The sequence below is a fragment of the Echinops telfairi genome, unplaced genomic scaffold (assembly GCF_000313985.2).
Source record: "Echinops telfairi isolate 266 unplaced genomic scaffold, ASM31398v2 ScPeMD7_7400;HRSCAF=8409, whole genome shotgun sequence".
In the NCBI taxonomy this organism is placed as follows: domain Eukaryota; kingdom Metazoa; phylum Chordata; class Mammalia; order Afrosoricida; family Tenrecidae; genus Echinops; species Echinops telfairi.
This window is the reverse complement of record NW_022111300.1, coordinates 12350353-12363829: the sequence shown is the minus strand read 5'-3', so window position 1 is coordinate 12363829 and position 13477 is coordinate 12350353. Positions and strand designations below refer to the sequence as shown.

At 43.4% G+C, this 13477-nt stretch overlaps 1 protein-coding gene across 1 annotated transcript in view; it reads right to left on the bottom strand.

Annotated features, from left to right (window-relative positions):
• The window catches only part of TAF4B (TATA-box binding protein associated factor 4b), a 109759-nt gene extending 97808 nt beyond the window's left edge, over positions 1-11951 (bottom strand). The window contains exon 1 of the mRNA XM_004702921.2: positions 11597-11951. Coding sequence (XP_004702978.1) covers positions 11597-11951 — 355 coding nt within the window. The remainder of the gene's footprint in view (positions 1-11596) is intronic.
• Positions 11952-13477: the final 1526 nt, after the last annotated feature.

Below are 13477 nucleotides of genomic sequence, written 5' to 3'. Positions count from 1 at the left end.
CAATACATGTGTTTTTTGAGTTTGAGGAGGACTTTGTAGGTCGATGTCGGACATATGGGCTAATGTCGGACTTATGGGCTTGGACTGGGCTGGGTTGGGATCCTTAATGTACAATTACCTTTATATAAAACTCTCTCTGGGAATGAATGTACAAATGTGCTTTACACAATTGATGTATGTATGGATTGTGGTAAGAGTTGTATGAGCCCCTAATAAAACAATTTTAAAAAAAACTCTCTTATGAGTGTTTATGAACTTCGTTTCTCTATTCTACCCAGACTAAAACACATGGCTATGTGTCATGCCGCAGTCAAGACAGCTGGAGACCCTCAGAATCAATCCTTTAAATTTTTCCAGTTTGCTTCAGTGTGTATATCCCAATCTGGATCCCTTTCCCACTTCCATAATCTTGCCTGCAACTGTGAGAAACCGGCCTATTCCCAATCATGATTTTGGGATGAGCCTGCTTTATTTGCCATGACCTACAATTTAGCCCTGTGACTAGCAGCTTTCTACACTATAATGGCCCTATGCTGATGCCTTTCAACCAAATGGTTATTTTGTTGTGGTCCCATTTAAGACTTAATAAAGGAGTCTCAATAAAACATAGTTTAATTGGGGGTCTTTTTTCCCCCTATGACATACTATACAAATTGACCAATAGTACAGAGAACACCAAAACATTCATGTAAATATGTCATATCAAATCTTCCCAAGAAACACTACACATCAGTGAGAAAAGGAAAACAATGGAGCTTGGTCAACTAATTATCTAGATACCAAACAAAAATGAAAACACACTGCCATCAGGTCAATCCCTACTCATAGCAGCCCTATAGGACTGCTCCCTGTGAATTTCCAGGGCTGTAACTCTTCACAGGAGTAGAAAGTCTTCTCTTGCTCCTAGTCAGCTGGTGGTTTTGAACTGCTAACCTTGAAGTCAGCATAAACACTATGCCATCAGGGCTCCTAATTATCTATATGGTTAAGATGAAAACTGGCTGCCTATTTCATACCAGTTATTGATTGAATTGTGCCTCCAAAAATGTCTTATAAATCCTAACCTAAATGCCTGCAGTTAATCCCACTTGAGAATGGGTGGTCTTTGTTGTTTTAATGAGGCAGGATTAGTGTAGGGTGTATTTTGAATCAATCTCTACAAAAAATTAAACAAACCAGCATAGCAGAGACAGAGGGAAAGAGATGTCACAGAACATGAAGATCCACCCAAGAGCAGGAAGAAGCTCAGAGAGAAGGACCTTCCTCCAAAGCAGACAGCTCTCTCCTAAGAGTTAGCCCTCTGAATTCAGATTTGCCTCCTAAACTGTGAGAAAAAGTAATTTTCTTCTGAAAGTCACCAAGTTATTTAGAGAGATCACCATATATTAAAACAACTCTGCCATCAAGTCAACTCCAACTCATAGTGACCCTACAGGACAGGGTAGAACTGCCCCTGTGGGCTTCTGAGACTGTAATTCTTTACAGGAGTAGAAGCATTAAGGATATACAGTAAAGGCAAAGAGCAGCTACATGAAATTTTTAAATTATGCTTAGTAAAAAATACTGTCAGGTAAAAGGGTAACATGCAAAAAGGGAGATTTTAATTCACCTATATTCAAAAGAAATGTATTCAATGCACAAGAGATATAAGTGATTTTAAAAATGTAAAAGAACACTTTAAAAAATAAAAGATGGTGTTAAGATGATGTCTCACCCAAAAGAAAATACCACTAGACTTTATATATATGGATTTTCTGTATTTAAAAAGTACAACAAATACATTCAGAGGGCTTAATCATGAGTTGAACTGGCAAAAGAATCAAAACCATACCAAACTCACTGCCATTGAGTCGATGCCACTCATAGTAACCTGTAAAGATCAGTGGATATGAAAATACATCAATAGATCATACAAGTATAATCTAAAGAACAGAATGAAGAAAAAAAAAGAAAAGAACCAATTCATCAGGAAGATAACAATTATAAATATATATGTGCCTAACAACAAAGCAAATATTGACAGAATTATACATATTGTAATATGCTCTACTCTTCTGCCTAGTGAACTACTATGGTCCCAGGTGCCTTTCTTTTACTGGATCTTGAAGGCAAGCTAATATGAGCGGATGCTCTTTAATTTCTCCATATTGTCAACATTGGGAGATATTGACTGGCAAGATGGTAGATCCATGCAAATATAAGTCAGATAGGACCCAAAGAGCACCCACTGTAATTTAATACCTATGCATAAATGCCTAAGTGGTCACCTTCTAGTCTCTACCAAAGTCAGGATTATAGAGATAAGAGATGTATGCATATCATCCCTTCACAATATAAAGCCCTTCCTTAATACAGAACAAAAGTATGCCTCTCATTAGTATCCACAGATGTAACCACATAGATGAGCTTATTTTCATTTCCACCAGATAGTCCTTTAAATATTTAAAGGTCTTGATTTACTATTGTTGCCATAATAGAATAACAAGTGGATTGGTTTAAAGAACAGAAATTTAATTCCTTACAGTTCTGGAGGCTAAAAGTCCAAATCGTGGCCTTGGTCTCTCCTATTTCCAGTGTCTGCCAGCCACCTTAGGTGTTCCTTGGCATCTGTCTTCTCAGTGTGTGCCTGTTTCTACTCTGCTCTTTTCATGACTATAAAGTGAACAGTTAGTATTCATAACCACTGGAATGATTCCATTAACATGAAAAAAGAAAAACCTTATTTCCAAACATCCACAAGTAAAGGGGCTAGGATTTCAATACACATGTTGGGAGACTCAATTCAATCCACAGCAGGCAGCTAACCCGTCCTGCTTCCTTCCTCAGGCTCCTAGCATCCAATTCTTCTAATTCACATGTCAAATAAAGTTTCTCATACTGAGCTCGAATTCGGTTAACTCTCCCTCTTTTCCTCATCTCCAGAATTGATTTCAGTGAATGAAAGCGTGTTACTACTTACCCAGGGAAGTTCTCGTGTCAGGTTGGGACATCTCTGCCCATTCTCCATAAATGCAGATTTGCCAAAACATAGTTTCTATTCTTCTTCTTTTAAATTTCATATTTTAGAAGTAGATTCAATAGACCTCAAGTGATTTTCACATTCTTCTTTTTACTTTCCCTATTTTTCTATCCTTTTATTTTCAGACATGCATTAATCATTCAACAATAGAGTTGTTGAAAAACGTATGTCCAAAGTAATATTTGAAAACTCTGGAAATCTATTTGCTTCCAAGGAGAGTAACTGTATCTGCCAACACTGAAATGTCTTAAGTAAATAAAAAATAAATATCAATATCCTTAAAACAATCATCATACTTCTTTGATTCAGACATTCTAACACTGTATATTTATCTAAAGAAAATGGGGAGAATTTAAGAATACCTAACCTAGCCTTGAAAAAAGCACTTCCTCCCCAGGATGTCTACCCAACAAGAATAATGCCACTGATAATATCAAGTTTAACTGGCTCCCATAGCCTTTGGAATCCAAATAGTGTATGCATATGGTAAAGCAGTGGAGAATCTCCCCCCATTTCTCAAAGCGCAGCAGCATCACGACAACCATGGAAGATGATGTTCATGTAAATTGTATCCTTGGATAACGTCAGAATCAAACCGACTCACTCAAGGACTCTCTGAATTTGAAAAAGTAGATGCAAAATATCTGCCTGTGTTGAGTAAGGAAACTGATTAAGATTTTAAGGTTTTTCTAATCCAAGAAACCAAATGTTAAGCACACAAATCATGACCCAACTGCAAAAGGCCTGCCAGAAACTACTCCATACCAATGTAAACTGCTCTGATATTGGAGAAAAAGGTTGGCTGCCAATCTAGGACCCTATTTAAATCTCAAAAAGCCTCCTGAGGCTTCCGGTGGGTGCCAAATCATTAGCAGGGAAGCTAGAAGAAAACTGACCTCAATCTACCGAACCAAACTCACTGCCATCAAGTCGGTGCCCACTCAGAGACCCTTTGGGACAGGGTAGAACTGACCCCGTGGTTTCCGAGACTGTAACTGTTCACGGGAGTAGAAAGCCACATCTTTCTCCCTCAGTGGCTGATGGCTTCAAACTGCCAAACTTATGGTCAGCAGCCCAACACACAATCACTACTCCATCAATTGATCTAAACTAGGGGAATTATGACTAGCCATTGGTTGCTTGTCTAGAATTCGCCCTCCTCTTTATGAGGAGCTCTGTTGGTGTAGTGGTTACACAACTGCAAGGTCTGCAGCTCAAAACCAGGAGGAGGTGTTCCTAGGGACAAAGATGCGGCTTTCTCTTCCTGTTCACAGCTACAGCCTCAGAAAAATCACAGGAGCATTTCTAACTTGTCTTGTAGGGTGTTCCTATGAATCAGTAATAATTCGATAGTAGTGAGGTTTTTTTGAGTGTCGTCATGAGCAGTTAGAACAGACCAATTCACAAGTACACTTTCACACACTTTTGTACAGTAAGACTGCCAAACAGTTTATTACAGTTTAGGACAAAAATGTAGTCAAGTCCTGGCTCATCATCACCCTACAAAGAGACGCCAAATACCACAAACGAAACACAAAAGATGATTGAGGAGATTACCACAAATATGCCACGGAAGACTAATTTTCAGAGCTTCCCTGTAGTTGCTCTCACTTCCTCACAACGCTTTCCAAAAACCCTTGTATTTTCAACCCACAGCCTAGAAAAAGATGTGGGTGTGTGTGAGCTTACATTCCAAGCAGAAGGGCTATAGATAACAGTGAAAGCGCAAAATCCACTTGCAGATTCCCCATGTAGATTAGGCCTACATTGAAATCCTTCAGAGCATTAACCAGGAATGTGAACGGTTCTGCCCTCAAGCAGAGTGCAGTAGGAATTCTGCCGGATCTGATCCCACCACCCAGAGGCAAAACACTAAGGGCGGAACAACAGAACAGCAAGGGAAACAGAGCAAAGAAGTCCCCAGGGAACAACAAAAATAGACTTTGGGGGTCAGGCCTTGGCACCCCATCTGACTCGACCAGAAAACACTCCTAAAGGCCAACAAATTGTCCTTGAACTAACTACAAGCCTTTCAGTTTTGTTGTCATTGTCATTGGCTTGTTGTTGTTTTCTTTTCTTTTGTTGCTTGGTTTTGCTTTGTCTTGTTTTTGTGCGTGTTGTTATCTCCAGAGGTCTGTCTAAATAAGATAGGCTGGATGAACAATCTGGAGGAGAAAACGCTACAGACAGTTCCAGGGGGACATGGGAGAGGGGAAAGTGGGAAGAAAGGAAGTGGTGCTAACAAACCCAGGGACAAGGGAACAAGTGATCCAAATTGGTGATGAGGAGGGTGTAGGAGGCCTGGTAGGGCAAGGTCAAGGATAATATAACCAAGAGGAATTACTGAAACGCAAATGAAGGCTGAGCATGATAGTGGGACAAAAGGAAAGTAATAGGAAATAGAGGAAAGAGCTAGGAGGCAAGGGGCATTTATAGAGGTCTAAATAAAGGCATGTACATATGTAAATATATTTATGTATGAGGATATGGAAATCGATTTATGTGCATATATATTTATAGGTTTAGTATTAAGGTAGCAGATGGACACTGGGCCTCCACTCAAGTATCCCTCAATGCAAGAATACTTTTGTTCTATTAAACTGGCATTCCATGATGCTCACCTTCCCAACACAATCACTGATGACAAATGTGTCCATAAGAAAATGTGGTGAAGAAAGCTGATGGTGCCCGGCTATCAAAAGATATAGCATCTGGGGTCTTAAAGGCTTGAAGGTAAACAAGCGGCTATCTAGCTCAGAAGCAACAACGCCCACATGGAAGCACACCAGCCTGTGTGATCACGAGGTGTCGAAGGGATCAGGTATCAGGCATCAAAGAACAAAAAATCATATCACTGTGAATGAGGGGTAAGTATCGAGTGGGGACCCAGGGCCCATCTTTAGGCAACTGGACATCCCCTTGCAGAGGGGTCACAGGGAGGAGACGAGCCAGTCAGGGTGCAGTGTAACAATGATTAAACGTACAACTTTCCTCTAGTTCCTAAACGCTTATGCTTCCTACCCACCCCACCCCCAGCCCCACACTATCATGATCCCAAGTCTACCTTACAAAGCTGGCTAGACCAGAGGATGTACACTGGTACAGATAGGAACTGGAAACAGAGGGAATCCAGGACAGATGTTCCCTTCAGAACCAGTGGTGACAGTGGCGACACCTGGAGGGTGGGGTAGAATGGGGGAACCTATTACAGGGATCTACATATAGCCTCCTCCCTGGGGGATGGACAACAGAAAAGTGGGTGAAGGGAGACGTCGGACAGTGCAAGATATGACAAAATAATAATTTATAAATTATCAAGGGTTCATGAGGGTGGGGGAAGTGGGGAAGGAGGGGAAAAAATGAAGAGCCGATGCCAGGAGCTTAAGTGAAGAGCAAATGTTTTGAGAATGATGAGGGCAATGAATGTACAAATGTGCTTTACACAATTGATGTATGTATGGATTGTGATATGAGTTGTATGAGCCCCTAATAAAATGATTTTTTTTAAAAAACCACAGTGAAAGGGGAAATTGCAAAGCCAAAAAAAAAAAAAAGTTTGTCCTCAATAAAAGCATGAGAAACAAACAAAAAAAGAGTTGTATGAGCCCCCAATAAAATGATTTTAAAAAAAGAAAGAAAGCTGATTACCACCACCACCCCAGTCAGCCCAAACAGGGGCAAAGTCTCCTTTAGGGATTGCTTGAGTGTGTCAGTGATGAAGACTGCGGTCCTAGGGTCACATAGCCATGTGTTATGGCTACATTGCCTTGGTCAGTTTCTTTTGTCCTCCCATGCCCTCTCCTTGTTGGTAGGTGCCATCCAGTTAGTTCTGACCCAGAACCAGAACAAAACACTGCCCACTCTCTGTGGTCTTCCTCACAGTTACGCTTCAGCCCACTGTAGCAGTGACAGCGACTGTCAATCCATCTTGTGGAGGATATCTTCTTCCTCTTTTTGGCATCCTTTTTCACTTTGCCAGGCATGCTGTCCTTTTCCAGAGGGGCTGATCTCTCCTGATAATGTGTCCTAAGTGCATGAGATAAAGTCTCAACACCCTCACTTCCAAGGAGCGTTCTGGCTATACTGCCTCCAAGGCAGGTGTGTTTGTTCTTTTGACAGTCTATGTACTTTCCAGATTCTTCTCCAGCACCAAAACTCAAATGTATTAACTCCTCTCCAGTCTTCCTTATTCAGTGTCCAACTCCGATTTATATATGAGGCAACTGAAAATACCACAGCTTGAGTCAAATGCACATCAGTCCTCAAAATGACACACTGGCTCTTCAACACTTAATAGGTTTTGTGCAGGAGATTTACCCAATACAATGCCTATTCGATTTTTTAAAAATATGTACATTTTTAATTAATCATCTTATTGGGGGGCTCTTACAAATCTTATAACAATCCATCATTTATATGTTACATTGTATTTATTGTTAAATCATTATATTGTTAAATCTTATAACAATTCAATATCATTTGATTTCTTGATGGCTGCTTCAATGGAAGTTGATTGTGGGTCCAAGCAAAATGAAATCCTGGACAACTTCAATATTTTATTTTATCATGCTGTTACCTACTGGTTCACTTGTGAAGATTTTTATTTTATTTACATTGAGTTTTAATCCATACTGAAGGCTACAATCCTTGATCTTCATCAGCAAGTGCTTCAAGTCCTCATTTTAAGCAACTAAAGTTATATATCAAAGGTAGATCTAAGGATGTTAATAAAATAAGCCTTCCTCTGGTCCTGATGCCACATTCTTCATGCCCTACTTAATGTCATGGAGTCAACTGCGACTCAGTGCCCTATAAGACAGGGTAGAAAGAACTACCCCAGTTTCTAAGACCAGAATTGTTTACAGGTATCAAAAGCCTCATCTAGCTCTCTGGGAATGGCTGATGGTTTCAAACTGCTGACCTTGTGGTTAGCAGCCAAACACGGAAGCACTATGCCGCCAGGACTCTATTCATGTCCTACTTTTCTCCAATTTTCTACAAACCCTTGAACAACATCATGACCTCCGGTAAGGGCCTCCCTCATGCAGATGAGGTGTCTTTGTCTTGTCTTTACCTCCTGCTTTATGTTTTTGTGTTTACCTCTTTAAGGCTTAGTCAATAGTCTCCTTAAATTATACTTGAAATTTGGGGTCTCTATTGTACACTAAAACGTGAGTCATATATATATAATACATGTATATTTTTAAAAACAAGTTCTGCTCTGAGGGGAAATTCTGAAGGAGAAATAAAACTATTCCTTACCTTGGAAAATCAAAGTTGACTTATACATAAATACTGAGCATCTCTGAATAAACTGCTAATCTTTAGTACATAAAAGAAAGGGGACATTACGATTCGAGTTACTTTAATCAGCATTTCCATTTCATTGCCACAAAGGTCCATGGGGCTATCCATCTTGCCCTTCACCCACTGACTGCACAAACATGTTATATACTACTCTGTCACCCATCAGCAGAAATTCCCAAAGAAACTCTTCAAAGTATCTCATCACCTCCTCAAAAACCAACAGTTCCTACAGAGAATTTACCTTAGCACTATGAGTCCTGGTGAGAGTTCAAGTACGCATTTCCTGCTAATAGCAAACTTAGCAGTTCAAAACCACAAGCTGCTCTGCTGGAGAAAGATGAGGTAGTCTGCTGCTGTGCAGAGTTACAGCTTCGGAAGCCATCCATACAGGCTCTCTATGAACCAGAATCACAGAGCGAGCCCGAAGCTCTGAGTCAGAATCGGCAGTGACAGTAGTTATGAACATATTCAGGTTGTGGGCCTTGTTTGCTGCTATTTTAGCAGACTGCCAAGGAGATAGACTGACCCAGTGGGTTAACAATGGGCTCAAACTAACAACTGTGAGGATGGTGCAGGACCGGGCAGTCTTGGTCTATTGTACTCAGGATCGCTATGAGCTGGAACCAATTCGAAGGCACCTAACAACCACCACCATACTCTCTGAGAGAAACTAACACTGGTTAACCACCCCACTCCCCCGCTCCCCAAGAATCTTTTTTAAACCAAACTTACTGCCATAAAGTCCACTACGACTCTTAACAACCCTGTAGAAAAGAGCAGAACTGCCCCTGGGGTTTCCAAGAGAGCAGGAGAAAATCTCATCTTAATCCCACAGTGGTTGGTGGCTTCAAACTGCTGACCTCTCGGTTAGCAGCCTAACATGTATCCCACTATGCCAGCAGGGCTCCTCTAACGATGAGGAATTCTGGCATACTAAGGAAATCGGATAGCTTGCTAATAATGTAAATCAGGCACCCTTGTGGGAGCAGCAGCAGGTACATGAAACCCTAGCAAAGTTTTTCCATACTGCTAGATTTAAAAGTGAGCCAATTCCAAACTAGAGGGGGAGCCTCATAATTACCGAGAGAAGAGCCAGGAAAGAAATGTGTGCTCTCTGGATCCAGGGTCGCTGTGCTGAGAAGCTCACACAACAGATTGTGAGAAAGCAGTGGCAGATAAATGGCAGCAGAACCAGGAGACCAGCCAGCAGATATGTGACAGTGGGCGGAGCAATAGATTCAAGCACCTTTGGGCAGGCGGAATGACAGCGTCTCTGGGCACTTTTGAGCAGAACAAGGAGAGCTTTGTAACACACACCGGAGCAGGACCGAGGCCAGGTCTGAGGGCCAGAGAGAGGCCTGCCTAAAGACTTTGCGGAGATGTCCTGATTGAAGAACTGCATTCTGAGCATTCCTGGACAGAAATTAACCTGTTCCTTCCTTATAAAACTCACCAACTCAGTATGATCTGTGACTGCTAAGTGGCCATACAACACATTATGCCACTCAACAGAGAACTGTGCTTCGGACAGAACAGTTGTGATTTCAGAATTGGTTAAAAAAATGTCTGAGAGTGGACTCAAGTCTGACCTCTGCCCCAATAGGAATCAGCCTTGAGCTAAATCTTGATTCTCCTTCAACCATGTAAAGTTAAAGGTCAGACATCTTCCCTACCACACCATTCCTACAGCTTCCTAACTGTGGTAATCAATGAAGGAAATGTAAATGCATAAAAACTGTCTAAAAGGATAAGTCCTCAAGAAATGATCAGTTACCACTATCAGTAAGTTTTCAACTACTGTCAATTCTAAATAGGTTTGATCTAAACAGGAATTTTCTGAAAACAAATTTGCAGGTCATCTCATCCAAACACGCTCATATTATAACTACTTTATACAAGCAGTATGACGATTTAGAACTGGCAAATCATGCACCCAGTGATGGGCACAGCCTTAGCGGGAATATTACATTATGTATGCATGCACCCTCACTGTACAAAACAAATGTCGTCTCCTAAAAAAGAACACAAAGAACATAATCTTCCTATAATTATTCCTGACCAAACACATTAGCAACACAAGAGCCCTTGTCACCAAGTTAGGGGAATACCTAATCTTTTACATCGTTACTTCCACTTCTTTACCAGCTTTGCAGAGGAGAGTTGCAAGGACTACTCAACAAAAATTAATAGGAGGCAATACAACTATCTGAGTATCTTTAATGCAAAAGAAGAATGTGAGCTGTACTCCTCCCCTATCCATTGAAATTCCGAGAAACCAGGTGAGGAAAGAAAAAAAACCCAGATGGCTGGAGCACACAATTATGAAAATAAGTAAATGTTCAGAAAACCAGATCTTTCTCTAAATGGGGTGAAACCATGGTACTACATGGAAAACGGAATTAAAAAGTCTATTAGACGGGGGAAAAAAAAGTCTATTAGACGCTTGGTCAACTCACAATCAAGTCAAATACAATTCCTTCACATACAACAACCCAATCACACCCCCTGTACCCACCTGTCCACTCACACTTGTTCCCTAAGAACAGGGAGCGCTAAACATCATTAAACATCTGAAGCCTGTCCACAAAACCCCATCATTCCTTCCTGGGACGGGAAAGCAGCATTTTACGGTGGCTTGCATAGACTTAAAAATCGTCTTCCACTTTAACACACAATAACCTTTTGAGTACACCTTTTTTTTTTTACAAAATAATCAAAACATATGACAATATAAACCGGTCCTTTCTGCTGCTGGAAGCCAACAAACTTTACAAACATCTCTAAGGCTCTCCTGGACATACTGCTCCAGCTACTACTGAGTCGCTTGGGTGAAAATAAACAACTTATGGGGGTTGGAGGAGGGATAGATATGTGTATACATACATACACACACACACACATACGTGTGTGTATGAGAGAAAAACGGGACTTTCTACTGCTGTAAAGAGTTAGGCTCAGAAACCCACGAAGACAGTCCTACCCTGTCCTATAGGACCACTAGGAGTCCGCATCACCCCGTGGCAGAGTTTAGTTTAGTTTTGGCTCACACACACAGACAGACAGACAGAAAGGATTTATACAGGTTCTAACTGTAAAACCAAGCCACCGCCCAAAAGGTTGCTTCTCCTACGATTCCTGCAGTCAAGGTTTTGAGTTTGGGGGTGGGCGTGGGGTGGGACCAGCAAATCGGAGCATCCAGAGTTGCGACGGTCCCGGGATCAGTTAGCGGGACCCCGGGGCGAGGCTGCAAGGGCGGCCCCACCTACGTACCTGGAGGAAGCTGGAAATTCGCAGGCAACAGGATGGTTGTGCTCGGGGCTTTGGCGGCGGCGACCATCTGAGGAGCGGCCGCCCGGGGGCTGCTGCTGAGTTTAGGCACGGCACTGACCGTGACAACTTCGGTCCCCAGGGTCCCCACGGGGGCCGCCTGCAGCCGGGGCTGGGACGCCGTGGACCCCACGCAGACGGTGACAGAAGCCTTAGTCACGGCGCCCAGGGCCCCCGGGGCGTTCTCCACGCGCACCGGCAGAAGCCCGGCAGGGACCATGGTGCCGGCGCCGGCGCCGGCCGCGTTCACAGCAGCTGAGGGAGCGGCGCCGGCCGGCTGCGAGAGGCCCGCGGGCATCCCCCGGGTGCCTCAGCGGCAGCAGGGAAGCTGCCGACTCGCAAGCAGGGGCGCGGAGACGCTCTGCAAGCGGCCGCCGACTTCAGGGCAGGACCGGCTCCACAGCATCGTAGGCAGAGGCGCCGGGGCCGCGCGCGCCGAACCTTCCTCCCGGAGAGCCCGCGGCTCGGGACTGGCGCGGACTCGCGGGAGGCACCACCTGCCCGGACGCTCGCTGGTTCCCCGGGGGCAGCTCACACGTGCGCCGGCTCCGCTCCGGCGCCTCAGCTACCGCTCGCGCGGCGGCTCGGCTGCGCCGCGCGGCTCCCGGAAGGCCGTCCCTTGGGCTCCCACCACCGAGCCTAACTCTGCACTCGAGTTCCCTCGCCAGAAACTTCCCAAGGAAAGAAACGCGCGCGCCTCACGGAAGCTCCGTCCGGCTCTAGCTCGCGACTACGCCAGCCATGTTTATATAGCCACGAGGAGACCTCGCGCACGCGCCCCGGCGGCCGACTCCGCCTCGGCTCTCCCCGGAGCCTGGCCCTCTGATTGGCCGGGGAGAGGAATCGCGCTCGTGACGTCACCGGGGCCGGCTCCGGAGGGCGTTAGAACCTTCCCCGGAATGGGGCAGGAGGAGGGGCCAGTTGCCAAACATCCCGGCACGTGGGCGGGGCTCTCTGCGTTCGGAAAACTGCGGCATCCGAGCTGTGCGGCTCCAAAGTGTCCCTGCTTAGGTGGCCTTTCAAAAATTGGGACTGTACTTTCGCCAGGCTTGTTCTTCTTAGGGAAAAAAGGTGGAGGACTGTTTGGGGGAAAGGTCAGCTCGTTAACCTATCAGTGCTTTTCGGCGGGGAAAAAACGTTGTTAAATGACTGAACTGTTTTAAGAATAGTGTATTATTTTAGAGGCTGTAAAAAGTGCCTATTTTCATAGACTTTTTTTTTTCATAGACTTTTAGAGTTTTTTCCCAAGGGAAAAATCATCTCTTCTTAGGTGCTGCTATAGAAAACCCTGTCTATTCTTATATATACAAGGGGCAGGGGAAAATCCCATTATTTTTTAAGTCCATTCTCTCATGAACGTTTAAAATTATGTACCATTTTCAATAAAGCAAAAAGATGTCACAGAATTTGTTCTTTGGTCAGTTACTACTAGGAAATACTGGTTCACTTTAGTTTTTCCCCATACAGTATAGATTTAATAAGTACTTGTAAAAAAAATGTTCAAAGTTTGCTTCAAGGATTCTCTCTTTTCTAAATTTCTGTTACCAACCTTAACTCCAGCTTATGTACTTTCAATAACGCAATTGTAGTGAAGTTGATGGTGACACGTGGCAATCCAGTGTGTGTCAGAGTAGAACAGTGCCCCTTGGGGTTTATAGTAAATGTTTTTCTCACATGTAGAATATTGGTCCTTTCTTCCAGGCAGGTCTGGGAGAACGGTAAACACCGAGCTTTTTAATTAGCAGCCAGTTACACACTTTAAACCACCTAGAATACTCCTTGCTTAGAAATGGTTGGGTTCCAAAGACCAAGTCATTATGCAAA